This window comes from Cucurbita pepo, chromosome LG01, assembly GCF_002806865.2.
Source record: "Cucurbita pepo subsp. pepo cultivar mu-cu-16 chromosome LG01, ASM280686v2, whole genome shotgun sequence".
Lineage (NCBI taxonomy): Eukaryota > Viridiplantae > Streptophyta > Magnoliopsida > Cucurbitales > Cucurbitaceae > Cucurbita > Cucurbita pepo.
In genome coordinates, this window is record NC_036638.1 from 19,452,694 (window position 1) to 19,472,062 (window position 19,369).

General features: G+C 36.8%; 2 protein-coding genes and 2 long non-coding RNA genes across 4 annotated transcripts; 3 read left to right on the forward strand and 1 right to left on the reverse strand.

The window, feature by feature from the left end:
• The first annotated feature begins 640 nt into the window (after positions 1-640).
• LOC111802921 (ribosomal RNA large subunit methyltransferase E) lies at positions 641-2,519 on the forward strand. Its single transcript, XM_023687581.1, has 6 exons — positions 641-840; positions 925-1,011; positions 1,110-1,172; positions 1,283-1,384; positions 1,793-2,060; positions 2,143-2,519. Exons 1-6 carry the CDS (start codon positions 763-765, stop codon positions 2,259-2,261), a joined length of 717 nt encoding a protein of 238 aa, XP_023543349.1. The 5' UTR covers positions 641-762; the 3' UTR covers positions 2,262-2,519.
• Positions 2,520-2,650: 131 nt separating this feature from the next.
• LOC111801997 (protein FIZZY-RELATED 3) lies at positions 2,651-5,297 on the reverse strand. Its single transcript, XM_023686593.1, has 10 exons — positions 4,670-5,297; positions 4,463-4,585; positions 4,275-4,379; positions 4,005-4,184; positions 3,855-3,917; positions 3,567-3,761; positions 3,371-3,472; positions 3,224-3,286; positions 3,078-3,146; positions 2,651-2,972 (listed from the first exon to the last, which is right to left on the reverse strand). Exons 1-10 carry the CDS (start codon positions 5,132-5,134, stop codon positions 2,919-2,921), a joined length of 1,419 nt encoding a protein of 472 aa, XP_023542361.1. The 5' UTR covers positions 5,135-5,297; the 3' UTR covers positions 2,651-2,918.
• On the forward strand, positions 2,946-3,643 carry LOC111803791. Its single transcript, XR_002816456.1, has 3 exons — positions 2,946-3,036; positions 3,109-3,247; positions 3,552-3,643. It is a non-coding gene; the product is annotated as an uncharacterized LOC111803791 (long non-coding RNA).
• A 2,408-nt stretch (positions 5,298-7,705) lies between the features above and the next one.
• Positions 7,706-8,470, forward strand: LOC111811020. Its single transcript, XR_002817493.1, has 2 exons — positions 7,706-8,126; positions 8,230-8,470. It is a non-coding gene; the product is annotated as an uncharacterized LOC111811020 (long non-coding RNA).
• The last annotated feature ends 10,899 nt before the right edge of the window (positions 8,471-19,369 follow it).

A 19,369-nucleotide genomic window follows, 5' to 3' on the forward strand; every position in this document is an offset into this window, starting at 1 on the left:
GGGGGGGGGGGGGAGTTGAATTGGGCACGGTTGGGACGGCACAAGACGGTGCGCTTTACGGGTTTAACATAAAGGATTATTGAGTGACGTGGCAAACCGTTTAATCAATCCACCAACCAGATCTATGAGATCGTCCACGTCATCAGGGGGAAGGGGTTTTCTTTTTAGTTTTATTTCTTCCCAACGACAATTCACCAACCTACTAGATTAGTTTGACTTCCACATGTGATTATGTGAATTATTTTTGCCATCCCAAACCTAAACTTTCTTTCTGTTCCAGAAAATTAAATTATTTATGCTTTACACATGCAATTTCAAATTCCGTGAAATAAATAAATAATGCAAAAGGCAAATAATTAATATATATGGAGAGACATAAAAAAAATATATATATATATTGAGGAGTTGAATTTATTATAACTATTAATATTGTTGGTCGAATAAATGGTAAAATAGATATTTTTATTAGCCACATACAAGTTGAATATATTTGAGGTCTATTATGTTTTCAAAATTTAAATTAAAAAAAAAAATGAATTTTAAAAAATTTAAAAATTTAAAAATTATCTGTAAATTAAAAAATTCGGATTATTTTATTATTTGCAAAATTAAAATTCCGCATCCCTTGGTCGAGTCGTCCCTACCGCGCCCGCATTGGAAGTTGGAACCTTCGTATCTGAAAGTCTAAAACCCTAGAGAAGGGGTTTAGATACAGATAGATTTTTGAGCTTTCCCAGGAGGAAGGGTTAGGGGAAGAAAGAAATGAGTGGAGCCGGAGCACCCGATTTCTTCTACAGAGAAGCTCAACGTCTTGGCTATGTCGCAAGATCCGCCTTCAAGGTAAAAACCCTTCCTCTCACTGTTTTTCCTCCTCCTTAGAACCTTCAAGCTTCGCCAATCTTGATTAAATGTGTTTATCGACAGTTGCTTCAGATTCAGAAGCAATTCAAATTGATTACTTCAGGCTCCTCCGTTTTGGACCTTGGTTGTGCTCCCGGTGCCTGGCTTCAGGTCTCAATACTGCATCATCCTTCACATCCATTCCACAATGACTTCGCAAATATTTTCTTTTTTGGGTGAAATGTATTGATTATGCCATTTGAATTTAGGTAGCATGCCAGAGTCTGGGGCCTCTGAAAAATGGAGGCTCTGTCGTGGGTATTGATCTCAAGGTGAACTGTTTATCTTCATCTGGGTTACTTAATTGTGATGTCAATCTGCTGATCTCATTTTTCAGCTAGTAGTAATGTATATAACAAGAAATGTGGGTCTTGCAGAACAGAAGGTAAAAGTTCCTCATGTGCATTGTGACTCAAGGGTTCAAACTGTTTGTGCTGATGTAATGAACCTTCCCAAAAACAAATTGAAGGCACTATCTCCTAAGGTAACTGGACATATAAAAAATCGGAGATTTCTTATAATAGTATTATTTATACCAATGTCATTAACATAGCTCAATTGGTTCACTGGTAATATTCCTGTACAAGCATGATCTCCTCTTTGAATGGCGTTATTAATATCACCCAATCACCTTCTCTATGTTTTTGCACAAACCATATTTGATAGCATTCAATGGAAGTGCAAGCATTGTACAATTGTATGGCTTAGGGGATATGATATTTGCTCTGTACCTTAGAAAATTGAAGTTTGTTTGAAAAAAAAAAACATAAACATATTACTCCTGCATGCGAGGAGTATGAATGTGGAGTGGCTGGGCAAGGAAACTTTACAAGTTGCAGAAAACAAGTCACGCTGTTGAAATCTAAATTCTGTTTATTGCTTGGTTCTGTAGGAGAAAGGATTCTCCGTAATACTCTCCGATATGTGCCCCTCGGTTTCGGGAATCACCACTAGAGATGCAAGTTTATCAGTTGAATTAGGGATGCAGGCAGTTAATTTGGCTCTCGGAGAAGCTGCATTAAGTCATGGAGATGATGTTATGCATGGGAAGAACAAGGAGGACAATGTGGATGATTCAGCTTCAGTCTCAGATTACGATGGCGTGCTGCAAAAAGGAGGCCACCTCGTTATAAAACTTTTGGAGAGTGAAGATACCCAAGGTAGAATTTTATTTCCACATAAGAAGACTATAGTTCGTTTGTAGAGATCATAGTTGGTTTATCTTTACATTCTTTATTCCAGAATTCAGCCGGATGTTGAAACCACTCTTCAGAAAGGCATCCTGGTTGAGGCCTAAGGCTACTAGATCGTCATCAAGAGAGATTTATCTTATATGTCAAAGCTTGCAGGCAAAGACATAAATTTCAAAATTGAGCTGACTGCAACCGTACTCCATTTACAACTAGTATACGGGATGCGAGCCAATCCCAGAGTACTTCGAAGATCCAAATATCAATCAATCAAAGAAGGTAACTATAGATTTTGTAGTGGAGTTCTTGAACCCACATACATAGAAACCTCGACCAGACTTGCATTGGAGTGACTACGTTTTTTCACTCGTTGCAATGCGAATGAATTACTTGCGAGATTTGTTGAGTAGATTAGTTTGTTTGCTATAATTAATATCACCCAATCACCTGTTGGGATTGGGTGAACCAATGCACTGCTCTCTAGTTAGAAATGTGGCTTTCATTTCATTGAATTGAAATTGTGTTGATCAAGAACAAAAATACTCTTATTCACTGCTCTCTAGTTAGAAATGTGGCTTTCATTGAAATTGTGTTGATCAAGAACAAAAATAAACACTCTTATTCTCACACACTCTCTAGACATATCTGAATCAAAATAATTCTCTGTTGAACATGTCACTCAGACTACTCTCTTGCACACAACACATACACTTTACGTGCGTGGAAAGAATTGCAGAGACTGCACACGATCACATATCAAACTGCATTTACAAATATGAATTATGAATGAGAGAATCAATAAAATTAGCATCCCATGTGAGAATTTTGTCACCGAATTTGCGTTCGTCCCAGAGACCACAGGCCCGTATCTCTGACTGGTGTCTGAAAAACCAAACCAGAGACAGACACACAACATTAAGTGTTTGCGCAAGCTAAAGAAGAATCTGTAAGTTCTTGTAAATAAAGTAACCATGTCTTCTTATTTACCTGAGTTTTCATTGATGGGAAGATATTCCAGAAACGAAGAGTTTCATCTCCTGCACCTGTTACTATTGTCTGCAAGAGGCCATTTATGAGACTCTAAAAGTGGACATCGATATGAAACAAGTAGCATTAAAAGCATATTCAAATACCTGACCGTCGGGAGACATTGCAAGGTACAGCACCCTCATTGTATGTCCAGTTAGTGTAGCAACCTATTGATTGAGGAAGGAAAAAGTTAACATATCTAAGGCTGAGAATTTACATTTGTCATACTGGAATTATGTTAGAAAACAAACCTTTCCCATTGATGGATACTTCCACACCATAATCTGGTTCTGGGAATACCCATGTGTACTCACAAGTTCATTAACATTTTTACTCCATGCCAGATTGCAAACCTGAACAAAATTTGACAATTTTATCAAGTTGAAGTTGTGGTAAAAACAAACTAACACCCATCATTACAATTCTTCACAGGGCTCAAGGAAAAACCTGGCTTCCAGTGTCGACACACTCCAACTGGTGTCCATTTGCAGTGTTCCAGAAACGAATGCATCGATCAGCAGTTCCACCACCTGATGCAAGAAGACCACTTTGGTGGGGTGACCAAGCAATGGCCTTAACAGCAGCTGTGTGCTCAGTTAGTCTCAACACAGGCTGCTGAGAATGCTGATTCCATACCAAAAGCTATTGATACCCAACAAGAAATCTCGTTATTAAATGATCAGATCAAAGAAAGAGGCCTCTTTGCAGGATGGATATCTATATATCTATCTATACCTGATTGTCATTTCCACCGGAGGCAAGCTCTCTGTCGTCGTTTGACCATTTAAGTCCACAAACCTGCAGTAGTGCTTACAGGAATTGATAAAAGCTTCCAAGGTTTCTAGTCCAGTTATTCAATCTGCAGGGAAATTTTCTCATTCTCACCTCAGATTTATGGCCGACGAGCTTGTTCACAAACTCACTAGAAACCCGGAGATCATGTTGAAGAATGTTATGGTCTCTGCTTCCAGATGCTAAAATCCGAGAATTCCACGACAAAACACCTGTTCTTGTTTGATGTCCTCCCATGGTTCTAACTTTCTTGCACTGACTTCCATCCCATATCTATTCATTACAATGGAACAATATGAAAAAATATGATTTGTTTTCCTGAAACACGAGCTCAAACACCAATCTTTATGTTCTTTTATGTACCTGAACTTGACCAAGATTGGTTCCAATCGATATGTAGGAACCCTCTCTGGTCCATTGGACTGAGCATACACCATCATTGGGTCCCAAATCACATAACTTAGTCACCTGAAGGTGGAATAAACAAACACACCATGAGAATGGGTAAACAAAATTGATATAATATGAGTTGATCTGTGAAGTAAACCCACCTTGCAATTTGATGCACTCCATAAGTAAACACAAGTTCCAAGTCCAACAGCCAATGTATTCTGCGAGGACCAATCCACAAGATTCAAGTAAAAATCATCTTGAAGCGATGGAGCATCCAGAACCTGCAGCAGAATCAAGGAGGAACCTGAATACGTCTTTCTTTCCACATCAAAGGAGAGCAGATTTTAAAGAGTTCAAAAGGAAACCTTATGTGGGGTCTTGGGAACCTTTCGAGGTGGCTTTGGAGGGGTTGAGGTTTCAGAGGAATACCCCGCATCTTGACCGAAAATAGAAGGGGAATTTGGGGTAGAATGTTCAGTCTTGAACCTCAGCATGTTCTTGCTGGGGCTCATAGGCGACCCTTGGCCTTGTGAACCTGCAGGGGAAAAAGAACCAAAATCAGATCCAAAAAGCTCCGATTTCAACAACCTGGAATACGCCTCATTTGCGCCTTCTTTCACAGGGGAACCCTTTTCAATCAGCCCAAATGTGTGTAGCCTCGACGACGATCTACACGGTATGAATCTATCACTACAAGTCGAGGTTTTCGAAGGTGACGACAAGCTCGATATCGCTCGAAAAGAACCCGATGACGACTCGAGCCGAAGCGACCTTTCAGCCATTCCAGCTGGAAGATTTAGCCCACTTTTTTTCGCTTGAGGTGAATCCATTTTCTGTTCCTTTCTTCTTCCTTCGTTCTAAGAAAGAAAGGGAAAATCACTAAGAGGACTGATAATTTCAATACAACAGAGAAAACCAATAAGGAGTCTCCTCTGTTTTTCTTTCTCTTCTCTTCTCTGCAAACAGAGTGGGCTTCTTCTTTGTTTCTGATCACAGTTTGGAAGAGATAACGGTCAAATTTTGGTACGATTTATTATATACAGAGGGGGAGCGGGCTGAAAAGGAAAAATTAAAAAATTAAAAAAAAAAAAAATACAAAATTTCATAAATATTTTAAGATTTGGGGTTCTTTTTGGAAAGTTCGCAACGGTAATGTGTATAATCCAAGCTCTCGCTTAGCTGGCTTCATCGGCTTTTGTACAGAGTACGCTAGCTTGGCTTTCGGCCCAATGGGATAAGCCCATTTCGATACTGGTCTGGCCCAAAAGTAGCTGGAAAGCCCATTCTTCAAAATCGCATTTCCCCACATTTTAAACTACTAGATCTTATTATAAACTCTTAATTAATCATTCAAATGTGGATTCATATAGGTTTAATACAGGCTGTACCACGCCCAGCACAGTGGCTGTCGGATTCCACCGCCCCGGCAAAGGTTAAAGTCCACCCAAAAATGGATATTGAGTTTTTACCGACTCAAACACCGTTATAAAATGATGGTAGCTGAGATACTGGTTGAAAATTGTCATCAAGATTTAGTTCATTAAAACTTTTGGTAAATGGACATTAGGGTACAACAACACTTAAATTAAATGTCAAAGAACGATTTCACGACATGTTCGACTTTTGGTTTAATATTGTAACCAATTCGAAACATTTAATATTCCTTAGTTTTGATTCACTCTATTGATTGGTGGGTTATTTGGTGGTTCCATCTCTAATAACTTACATCCTTTCAATCAGATACGTTCATGATTCTTTTTCCTTTTCCAATCTTAATTGTTCTATAGTGTGTTCTTGTAAAGGGCATCATGTACGATTCAAATATAATTGCTTTTTTTCTTTTTCTTTTTGTCAGTTTGATTTGAGAGCTACTTGACAACCTTAGTTAGGTGAAAAAAAATTTGGGTGACACATAACCTTAATTCAAGCAATTATATGATGTTTTGTTAATTTTGTTGGGAGAACTCGTGATCTAGTTTCGAACTCCATCCGCTCTACTTTAAATCTAAAAAAGTGTTGCGATTTTTACCATTTAAATTTAACTTTTGAGTCGGACGGAATATTCTTAGTTGAATTAGAGGGATTTTTCAAATCTTTATTCTCTAAAATAGGAAGGCGAATAACATCCCAAAGAGATAAAAGGTACCAAATGTATTTTCAAAGATCTTTAATTTCCAAATATGGTATAGAGTGAGATGATGAATAAAGATCATCAATGACGGTCCCCTACTCGAGAATGACGGTTTCCTACATTTACCCGGTGAAAATTCAAATATAATATTTTGAGCAGTTAAACTATGCTCAAATTGACTGTAATAAAAATAGAACGAATAGTTACGGGTATCAACTTTTATTATAAAAGAATATATTTTCATAAAATCTTTGAAAAAGAGGACAACAAAATCATGTGACATGATGCCCAGAGATTTCTAAGACCATACTTTATCACATATATGTTTTTTTTCCTATACTTCAATTGAATAATGTTTCATAAATCATGTTGTTCTACCTCGAAAGATTACACTTTTTGTTAGGGTATGAATATCTTTACGAAATACAACTAAAGTGTTCATGTTGTACCAAGAAAATCATGTGATGGTAAGGCGCCCATCATGTCATCTGATATTATATTTTTACCATCCTCCTCTCTCAAATATGATATCAGTTTATTCATATATTTCTCATTTACTCGGTATTAGATGTATTAACAATCCAGAGGTGAGGAAACTATGAGGAGGAAGGCATAAGAAGGAAAAGGGTATTTACTTCAAAGGAGAGAAAAGAGGAAATTGAAGTGTGTACCTTTTGGTTCATGGCTGGGTCAGGGTCATGTCAATTCGGACCCGTCCCCCCCTCCATTTCAAAGGACACCCTAACCCCTCAACCACACAATTATCCCACTCTCTCCTCTTCTTTCCATCCCTTAATCTTTATTGGGTCGCACTTAATCGACATAAACAACGTAGTCCCGACCACAATTATCCAACTCTCTCCTCTTCTTTCCATCCCCTAACTTTTAATGGGTCGCGCTTAATCGACATAAACAACGTAGTCCCGATCAAAAGCTCAAAGCTTTAAATTTGTAACGCGTAAAAGTTTGAAACTTTGAATGGGTAACATGTCCATTTGAGTGATTAATGATAGGAAGAGCGTAATCCATTTTTGGATAGTTTTATATTGATGAAATGTGGAAGGGTTTCCTTTTATAATTGCATTGACATGTGTGGAAGGAAGAAGGGGTCAGAGGGGATTAAAGGTTTTGGTAAATCTGGTACCTATGATTACGATGCCTAACCGATGTAGTTCAACCTAAAAAACTACACCAAACAAACCCTTCTTCCTCATTGGAACTCTATATATACCCTTTCTTCTCTTAAGCCCTACACCTCTCTCCTGTTCTATTGGTTCAGAGTCATCAGCCATTGTTAGCTGTTGCTGCATCTTCAAGATTCACACCCTTTTGGGGTCATCTTGTTGGGCTCTTCTGGCTCCAACCCCCTTGACATTTGAGAATCTTGATGATGCTGCAGTCGCCATCAATGGCTCTATCACACCCTTCTTCAATTTTGAGTGCTTTTGTTATGTTAAGGCTTGTTGTTGTGCACATTTTTTGATCTTTTTCTCATGGTGGAGGCCCAGAAATGTGTCTACTTTGCTACCCATTTGGTAGCATAAGAGAAGAGAAATAAAAATAAGTTGATTAATGTGTTGCTTTTTCAGGTTCTTTTGTTACCTCCATCATCATCATCATCACCATCAGCCTTACACCATTTTGATTTGTTCATGGTTGGGTAAGTGTAAGCTTTTCAGATATATTTGCAGGTACCATTATTCCTTTCACACTGCCTTTTTCCTCTCATGGATCTTTCAACTGGGTTTTTGGTTTGAACTCTTGTTTAATCTGATTCTAATTTCCTTCTTTTAGGGTTTCACCAGGTTTTAGCAAAAAGAGATGAATGATGATGTTGTGTGGCGAGTGAGTTCATATGGATCTGCCATTTATGGACCCCAGCTCATGAACAAACCCTTTTTTCTTTACTTACTGAAAATTTCATCAAAAGCTCTTCAAGTTTGTATCTTTTGGCTGCATTTAATTCTCACATAGCTGCTTTGAGATGATCATGAATATATTGTATGAAAATCAAATGAATGGACTAATTTATGGACTCGACATTGACAAATCGAACCCACCTCAACTCCGAAGAGCATATAATTATCTTCTTTTAGGTCTTTTACGTAACCACTCAAACACACTTATAATGAATGATTCATTCCATTCTTTAATCAATGTGAGATCTCACAATCCACCCCTGCTAGGGAGAGGTTTCCCACTATTGTAAGGGATGATTCGTTCCCCTCTGCAATCAATGTGGGATCTCGGTTTTCCACTATTGTAAAGAATGTATTGTAAGGGATGATTCGTTCCCCTCTGCAATCAATGTGGGATCTCGGTTTTCCACTATTGTAAAGAATGATTCGTTCCCTCTGCAATCAATGTGGGATCTCACAGTCCCCCCACCGCTAAGGAGAGGTTTCCACACTCTTGTAAGGAATGATTATTACCCTCTGCAATCAATGTGGGATCTCATAATCCCCCACTACTAAGGAGACGTTTCAACACTCTTTAAAGAATGATTCGTTTCCTTCTACAATCAATGTGGGATCTCACAATCCACCTCTTTGAAGGCCAACGTTCTCACTGGCATACACGGCTTGATGTTTGGCTCTGATATCATATGTAAGAGTCCAAGCACATGTCTAAGTAGATAACAACATACTAATACAACCAAAACCAAAAGTTTGATATCACAAGGAGAATCATTCAAGCTGAACCAAGCTAGTAGTTGAAGTTTAACCTAGAATGCATACGTATTTATGTGGTGTGTGTGATTTTGAAGCATAGTGGGGACGGTGACCATGTTGTGCAGATGTAGTAGGGACGTTGGCTCCTGTTTACTCTATGCATGCATGACCCCTCTTTTCACCAAATTATTATCATTATTTTCAAACTTTTTCTCCTCACACTCAAATTGCCCTTCTCATCATCTCATCTCATCACACCATCATTTCCCAACAACTCACATTCATCATCACTCCTCACCCCAGTTTCAAGTTTCCACTCCTCGTTCATACATCTAACAATGTAAAATTGTCGATCAGAAGGGATATTCGGAGATACGAAAACGAGTATGGTTCGAGGCAGAATTATTGTACGTGGTACGTGGTGGGAAAGAGGAGGAGGAGGAGGAGGAGGCAGGAATCCATGAAAAAAGGGCACTGCCCCCATGTACTAATCAACCCTCAAGTGGTTTGGGGCATCTCTGAGTTTGAGTGAATCTCCTATTTACACACACTTGTGCATTGGATTCCACAAAGTTTCAAACTTTCAGGTGGTTTCCCTCATTTACAATATTCTTCCACTGTTCTTGATAATCCATCCACAATCTACAATATTAGTTCATATTGTTTTACATGATGTGTGAAATGGGAAAGGCGTAAGGGGGAAGCATGTACTGAGAGAGTTTCCAATTGAAGTAAGGGGTTTGAGTAAGCGAGATTTCTGGGGTATTATATCTTCACAACACCTTTTTTTACTGCTACCTAAGCTCAGGTACCTCACTGCCTGACTTAGATTCTTACATGGAAAAACAAATGCCGTGTGTTGGCGTTTAATATCATTACCATTTTTGCATTGGTTTTATGAGAAGCTAGCTCATCAAATTGTGTAGGGCTGCCTAACCCCACAATGAAAGGGATGTGTGGAAGATGCAAAGCATTTGTAGGGTACCCTTTTCGTATTCCCAGTTGGCGCAGGGCGATTATCATTGCCATTCTCTCATTATTGTGCATCCATTTTTCTTTTCTTTCTTTCTTTCTCAAAATTATAAAGATCCATTTTTTAGTAACTTTTGAATCTCCTTCTTACAAACCCGTGTTTCAGTTCATCGTTCTCATCATCATATGATAACGAATAAAACGGATAAAATCCTTGGCTAATAAGTCATGTAGTCATGCGTCTACGTTTCGTTCTCCTCTCTAACTGATGTAGTTGATGTGGTAGGTAAAGGAAAAAGGAGAAAGAAACTAATGGTGAATGGAAAGGACAATGGGCAACTTGAAAAATGTGAGAACAAGGGGCAGATGGGCGTACGAACGGGGACGTGATTGTGGCTCCCGCTCCCACCTCCCCTTCCTGTCTTCAACCTTACACTACATTACTTTGCATTAAGACAAACACGACTCTCCACAATGGTATGATATTGTCCATTTTGAGCGTAAGCTCTCATGGCTTTGCTTTGGGCTTCTCCAAAAGGCCTCACGCCAACCGAGAGTGTATTCTTTGATTATAAGCCCATGACCATCCCCTAAATTAACCAATGTGGAACACTTTCATCCAACACCTCCTCTCGAACAAAGCACGCCTCCCCTTAATCCAGGCTCGACTCTTTTGGCGTACATTCGAGGAGGCTTGACGTCCTTTTCTTTTTTGGAGTCCTTTGTTCGACATTTGAGGATTTAACAATCTATTGACACGACTATTCATTCAACAATTATATCATTGTAGAGAGTTCGTGATTCATAACATAGAAGGAATAGTGTGGGTCATGATAGCATCGAGTGTGTGTCAAAGGGTCAAATCCTTGAGCCCCAGTTGAGAAGACCTTTGGGAGGATGCAACAAATCGTTGAACCTAAATAAAGAAACCTGGGCGTGGCTGATGAGAGGAGGATTAGATATGTTGGTAAATGTGGTACCTAGGATCGCGATACATAACTGTTCCTTGTGTTTCTCTTCCACTTTTAGATCATAAAACCCTCCTCCTCCTCCTCCTCCTCCGCCGCCTCCTCCTCCTCCTCCTCCACAACATCTCTATATATAGTAACATTCCAAACCCTTCTCTCTCACCACCCACCACCACCCACCACTACCTTACTCTTCCTTCTTTGTTTTATTATTATTCCAAAAACTGGTGCTTTCCCACAGCCACTGCTTGCAGCTGCAGTATCATTAAGATTCACAAGCTGCCCTCTTTTGGGTGCCATGGATATGAGAATCTTGATGATGCTGCAGCCGCAATCAATGGCTTACACCCCCCTCCTCCTCCTTTCTTCTTCTCCTTTCCTTCTCTAACTACCTCGCTATTATATATATATCAAATAATTTATACCTTTTGATCTCGAACACTTGTTTCTTTTGTGTTCTTCCCATTTATAAACTTAGTTATGAAATATATTTTATATATTTGATTTAAGATGCTGTCACGTTTATCTTTTTTTTTTTAGATCTGGTATTTAGTTTGTAGTATATTTTATGTTATTGTTAGATGTTTGTTGGCAGTTTGTATTCTATTTAAACATCTTCGGAACACATTAACGATGATTCAACTTTCAACTCACTCATGTTTCTCATTCTTAACTTCGTTTCTTATTCTTAACATGGTGGACTTTCAATCTCACTTTTGTTTCTCATGGTGGGTCTGTCTGTCTTAAGCAGGGTACAATGAAAGGTAAATATGACTGATTCATTTCAACAATTGAATGAAGATAAGTGCTATGACAGCTTCATATCAAATATGACTTTCAATCTCATTTCTTAATTGAGGCTTCTCTAGAGCCATTGAACAAAATACACAATTTATTCAATGCATGAGTCACTATGACTGTTTCTTCAAGGTTCACAGCTTTCTTGTTTTTTTTTATAAATAATATTATTTTTTTTTAACAAAATTATAAAATGCATGGTAGACAATTATATTCTAAATTTATCACTACATCATTAATTAATAAAATTAAAAAAAATAAATCTGTGCCAAGATGTTGAACATGATTTGATGAGCTAGAAGGCTTATTGGGCCGGTGAGCAACTATGAATTGGGCTTGGGCTCCAACCTTCATGTTGGGCTGCCTGGTCAACTATGCAACAAATCCAACAAAATATCATACTACAACCATTCTTCACACTTAAATAATTAAAATTAAAAAACAAATACAAGATTGACAAGTACATATTAACAATATTAGAATAATATTTAATGATTTATAGTTATAAGTTGGATTAAATAAATATTATCCGATTGATAAGTACATACTAACCATATCAGAAAATAAAAATATGATTGGGGAATATATTAATTAAGCTACTAATAATTGAGCTTATTATAATATTACAAACATAAACTAGTTTATGAAAATTAACTTTATGTTACAATGCATTGATGGGTGACACATTATTAGAAGAATGGGTTTGATGTTAATAGTACACAAAAAGAAAAGGCTAAAATGGGGATTGCTATTTATAATTAATGGTTCCTCCTTCACGATGGCTCATAAGCCACAGTGGTGTTGGCCTAAATCCCTCACTCTTTTGATCGACCCATCACCAAGCCCACATCACACACCATTCATGAATTTGATACTCACACCATGATTTCGTACAATCACATCACACTGAATGATATTCAAGTTTGAAACCCAGTAAGAAAAAGGGGTTGTCCTCCATGTAAATGCCTTTTTTGCCACTTTGTTTGTGTTTGGTGGAGGAGTTCGTGCACTCCATACAAAGATGAAAGGGGTTGGCATCAGTGCAGGGTGTTGCATTTTAATACCCAAGTTTCTGCTTCTTTCACCTTTGTACCATATTCTTCTTTTTCTTTCATAGCTTTGCGTTTAATTAATAATAATATGTTTAATTAATGTCACACATGGGTTGGTTTGGTTTCATAATAATAATAATTAAGTTGTCTTGGTCGGTGAGTTCCTCCACTGCACACAACAGAGCTATCTCGAAGCCTTCAACTTTGGGGTTTCTCCATTCTCAATGCAAACCCATCTCTACAAAGCTCTCTTTTTCTTGGACTCCTCTCCCCTCAATATCTCATTCTAAATCACCCTCAAAACTTTGCATTCTAAGTGGGAAAGCTGGAAAGTCCTAAGAAGATTGTGTGAGAACTTGAATTTGGAGTAATAGCTGAATAGAACAAACCTATTAGTATTATTACCGACCACACCCATGTGCTCAATCACCTCGCCACCCGAAGAAATCTAACATCTCACTTTAACGGTCTAAGCCCATTACTAGAAGACATTGTCAGCTTTGACTTGCTATGCATTGTCGTCAGTCTCACGAATTTTTACACGTCTGTTAGGGAGAGCTTTTTCACACTCCCTTTAGAACTCAGTGTTCTCATTGGCACACAGCCTGATGTTTGACTCTGATACCATTTGTAACCGCTCAAGGCCACTGCAATCAAAACACGTCTACTATGGAGAGGGTCTAGGTCGGAGTAGAGTAGACTTTATCCATAGTAGACGCATTTTAGCGATATGTAACGAGTCAAAACAGACAAATGTTTGTTAGTGATGGGATTGAGCTATTACAATCATCGTTACCAATATTGAGAAATTCGACTCGAAGTTAGGTTACGAGTCGAGAGGTTGAGAACAGTCAAAGTATATTGAGTAGACACGGAGTAGAATGGTTGGGTATCGAAAGGAGTGAGCCAGTTGTAAAGAGTGTTTAGAGAAGAGATAGGTGTATGTGTGTGAAAAGACACAATTCTTCCTTAGGAGAGGAGAAGAGAACATGAAGAAGAAGAAGAAGACAAACACATGGGGTTTTCACAATTTAGTTCAAACAGTATGAGATTTTTAGCCCTTTTCAATAATGCACAAAACAATTGAATCCCAATAGTAATATAGTTCAAATGTCTTCAACCATTTGCCTATAAAATAAATGAAATGATTCCCTAAGAACAGTTAATTTAAGGGCACATGCCCCTCAATCCTTGGATACTTGCTCAAGTGTAGACAGATTACAACCAAACATGAAAAGATATGTCATTCAAACAAGATTAAAGCTTCAAGAACTTACGAGACACGACGATACGGAAAGTTTTGAAGCTCATATTTGAAAACACATGAACTTTTTGGTTTAAGTTTACACTTGAAAGCGGTTTGTGGGCCTATGGAAGGCCCAGGTGATATCCACTGCTACACCCCTCTGTTTCTCTTCTCTTTTCCGATACTTTTATAAATACTAACCCCAATGCTTTCCCCAATTTCCTCACTCTTAAAAGTATCTTCCTTTTTCTCTCTCCTTCAATCCAACCCTCATCTTTCAGAAACACGCAAAGTTGGGAGGAACGGAGAAAGCTTGTATCTTGCTCATCCATGGCTGCTCTGGTCGGTGCTTCTGCAACTGCTTCAAATCCTACTGCCAACGATCCCCCTTTCTACTTCGACGAGAAATGGAAGATGTCCAAGAAAGAAGGCTTAACCAGAACCCGCTCCTCCTCTTTCCCTCTCATGAAAAACTCCTCTCTTAGAAGGTGTTCGTTCACTAGAAAGTGCGCCAGATTGGTCAAAGAACAGAGGGCTCGATTCTACATCATGAGACGATGCGTCACCATGCTCATCTGCTGGAACGATTACACCGATTCTTGAAGTGACCCAGATGGAGAAACTCGCAACTCTAACAAACCCAAATGATAGAAATTCAAATTTCGTTGTTTTTATCAGATGGGTCAGTTTCAGAAGCAAGCTTCAGAACAGAACAACTCCCAGTTTTGCCTGATGGAGAAGACAGGCGAGAAAACAAGATGATCCCTTTTTAAGCTGGGCTATCTATGAGGTGCCAAATCTCAAAGAAGACTCGTGGACGAGATCGAAGAAGAAATGGAAACGCAATCGTTTGTGGATATTTTGTCTTTTCATGCTCTGTTTTTTTTTTTCTTCTTTTTGCTCTGTTTTTCCCCTGCTTGATGCGTCACTTTTTTTCCCCCTGAATCTCTCATTCAATGAGTTGGGGGCTAATGAATCTGGACGGATGTCACTGTTGTTGGGTGTAACTTTAAACTGTTGTATGAAAACAGAGAGAAGAAAGAAAGAAAACAGAGTATGAAAAGGAAAAAAGTAGAAGAATCAGATTAAAGAGGTTTCCACTGTGTGTGTGTTTGTGAATCTTTGTGATCTCGAAAAGAAAAAGAAACGAAACTGCTTTCGCTGTATGGATTTGAATCCACTTCCATTTTGAAGGCTGTTTTTGTACATGGTTTTCGATGATTGAATTGAATGACAGGTCTCTCTCTCTCTGTTTCTCTCTGTTTCTCTCTGTTCTCTCTCGATTTCATCAGAAGATGGGTTTGTTTAAAGAGAGAGAAGATTGTAAAACCTGTTTGAAGGTGAGTATTTTATGGATCTAGTGTGCTTGGCTGACACCAAACAATCAATTAATTAACCTTTGTTCCAATTGTTTAATTAGAAATTACTCAGAGCATACAACATATATATATATATATATATATATATATATATAAACAAAACAGAGTTCCAACAACATGGATCAACGTGGGGTGTGGGAAACAGAGCACCAGAGAGCGAGAGAGAGACAGAGAGAGCCGCCTGCTTGAATTCAATTCTTAAATCTAAGCTCTATATTCACAAAGTGGGATATATTCATAAAAGAATTTATTTATTTATTTCAAATAATATATGAATACAATTATGTTCAATACCATGCGTAATAATTATTAAAATATATTATTTATTTATTATATGCTACGCAAAATTATTAATTATTAATTATTATATTAATCGATTACTTGTCAACTTTTATTAAACCAATAATTAGTATATCTTGTCAACAAAACTAGATATATGATGTGATGTTTTATATGCTAATTAATTAGTAAAAAGACCTTAACAACCCTTGAATGAAAAAGTTAAATTAAAATTTAAGTATTTATCGTAATTTCCTCTGGCGGTAAAAATATTGAAAAAAAGAATTGTAACTAAAAAATAGGGAGAGAGAGAGAGACAGTGACTTCTATTATAGTAGACAGGTAGCTGGTAAAAGTAATTTTGGAGTTAAATTACTATTTTACCCTCGTACGTTGAGCTGGTCTTTTTGACCTATTCTGGACCACTTGGACCTACTACTTTTTTTTTTTTTTCTTTCAAGTTATTGGGTTTCGCCTCACATTTCCCTTATCGATTGAATTTCTTTCGTGCATGAATTAAATTTTATGTTGAATGTTTGGTGTCGGGTTTTGAGCAAGAGGGCACGATTGACGTGTTGTTTGAGGTGTTAACTTGAAATAGAATCTCCTCGATACAATATTAAGTTTGAGCTTGTATGATGTAAGTTAAAGTAAGATTACGTACCTTTTGGTAATGAATGAAATAGTTCACTTTGGATTACGTCAATGTTGTCCCTACATGCAAGCCTTCGTCTCAATCTATTTGATTTCGGTATTATCTCGTCTTAGTGTGTTCAAGTTATGGCCCAACCATGTTTCCTATAATGATTGGGTTACATGGCAAGGCTAAATTCGTTACAAATTATTTTTTTAAAAATATTAATCGTGAAAAGTTAAATTGAAGAATTATTTAAGGAATAATTAAATAAAAGATTAATAATATTTATGAGTTAATGGAAATAAGATTTGGGAAATGATTAGAGGATTTTGACTTGGAATGCAAGTGAGGAAGGAAGTCCAAAAGCAACCGAAAAGAGAAGAATCTTTCATTTCTTTAAATCATTATTATTTTTTCTAACAACATTTTGTCTTTTCCTTAATCATTAAAATTATGAATAATCATAAAATAATTCACAAATTCATACGTCTTTTTCTTCTCTCATTTCGATATTAACTTTTCTATGTAACAGCTTAGATTTATCGCTAGTAGATATTGTCCTCTTTGAACTTTCTCTTTCGGGCTTCCCTTCAAAGCTTTAAAATGCGTCTACTAGGGGAAGGTTTTCACACCCTTATAAATGGTGGTTTGTTCTCCTCCCCTATCAATGTGAGATATTACAATCCTGAGAACAATATCGGGTAGCGGCGGATTTGGGCCGTTACAAATGGTAACAGAGCTAGGTTCCGGACGATGTGCCAGCCTTCTCGTTGTTCCCCGAAGGGGGGTAGACATGAGGATGTTCCCCAAAGGGGGTAGACACGAGGCGGTGTGCCAGTAAGAACGCTGGGCCCCAAAAGGGAGTGAATTTGGAGGCGGTTCCACATCGATTGGAGGAAGGAAAGAGTGCCAGCGAGGACGCTTGGCCCCGAAGGGAGTGAATTGTGATGTCTCACATTGGTTGGGGAGAAGAACAAACCACCATTTATAAAGGTGTGGAAACCTTACCCCAGCAGACGTGTTTTAAAGCCTTGAGGGAAAGCCCAAAAAGAATAATATCTGCTAGCCGTGGTTCTAGGTCGTTACATTCTTAGTTTAATACATGTTTTATTACAAGCTAAGCTATTTAGCTCAAATTACTCAACCCAATAAAACGGCTAACACTTGCCTAATTAATGTTAATCGAGGGAGGAATGATAAGCCACCTAAGTTAGGTAAATTGGAGCATCAGAACACGCTGTCTTTACCTAATTAACTTATTTAACTCAAGCATCGAAACATATCTAAGAATGTCACTTTAAGTGTTTGAATCGTTTTATAGTATAGGTAGACAAATATCAAACCCAACTAGTGTATGAAACATGTCTTTTATGGCGTGTTGTCACAATCTATGCCTACTTAGCACATCACATCCCAAGCTAACTTGTAAAAACGTACCCAAACTGTCTTACAGATAAACTGTAACATTTTCAATATGTTATTTCAACTTATAACTAAAGGTTTTTTTTTTTTTTTTACGAGAAAAAAAAAAAAGGTAAAAAGATTGGAATCATTCTTAATCTAAGACTTAGGTTTAATAATATAGGATAGAACATTGTGTCAAAGATGCATTTTTTTTTTATTTACTTTTTTCACCCACCAAAATTCTAAAGTTTGTTTTATCAAGAAGAATAAAGTTGGGTTGATAATTAGTTTGAAGAAATTAATGTTGAACCATAACATTATCTTCTTTTAAAAAATTTAAAATATTATAGTGTTTTTTTTATTTTATTTTAAACTTTATATAACGTTTTAAAATTGTAGTAGGTTCATCCCTTTATTGGCTATCAATATCGATGCTCCATTTGACCCAAATAATATAATACTAAAAATAAATAAATCTCCATTTCCTAAAGTCGGTGTTCCTAATTTTAGTGGATTTTAATGGTTCATTTTTTATAACTTTCTTTTAAATCATGAGATTGACGTTAATACATAACGCTCCAAAGTAGAAAATATCTACTAGCGATAGACTTAGACTGTTATAAATGGTATCAAGTCAAACATTATATCAAAAAACTATCGTTTTAAAGTCAACCAAAAGAATATGGCTATAAGATGTGAGAGTTTACTATTTTAATAACTAACCGAATGATTAGTGACTTAAAAAAATTAATATGATATTCAATTACTATGCATGAGTAACTAGTGAATGGAGGCCAGTTTAGAGTTGAATTTATAATATTAATTAATGCAAAGTTAGGTACATGATTATTTATTTAATATTAAAGAAATATTTTAAGGATCACTATATCACAATATATTCTATTTAATTTTTTAAAAATAAATTTATGGATAGTTAAAAAAACATAAATAAAAAGAAGAACTCATCAAGGTTCAATATAAGAATTTGGTGAAACTATTAAGAATTAAGTTTAATGAAAATTTTAAAATGTATTCTAAAAAATAATTAAAAAAAAAAAGAATTTATTTATTTATTGAGGAAAAAAAAGAAGGGGGGAAATTCAAAAGGTCAAAAGGAAGCACGTACGAGATTGTTGAAGAGTTGAAAGTGGGGCCCACTCCAAACCCCAATTTAATACTAAAATCCAAATATTTCATCGCTGTGTGGGCCCCACTCTCAATTCTTATCTTTTGAGGCTTTCTATCATCATTGGTAAAAGAGTGATATCCTATCCTTCCTTACCAAACAGGTAAAAAATTAATAATTAAATTTTGTTTTTAATTCTTAAATATATATATTTTTTTATTTTGTATAGAGTAATAATTTAATAAATGAATGGATAAATAAAAAAAATCACAAAATTGAAGGTAAACCCTTTATAATAAATTTTAAAAATTCAAATACCAACCAACTTATATATTATATATGAAAAGGAAAAAATTGGTGACGTGTTATTTTGAATTAAATAAGAATAATTATAATATAAA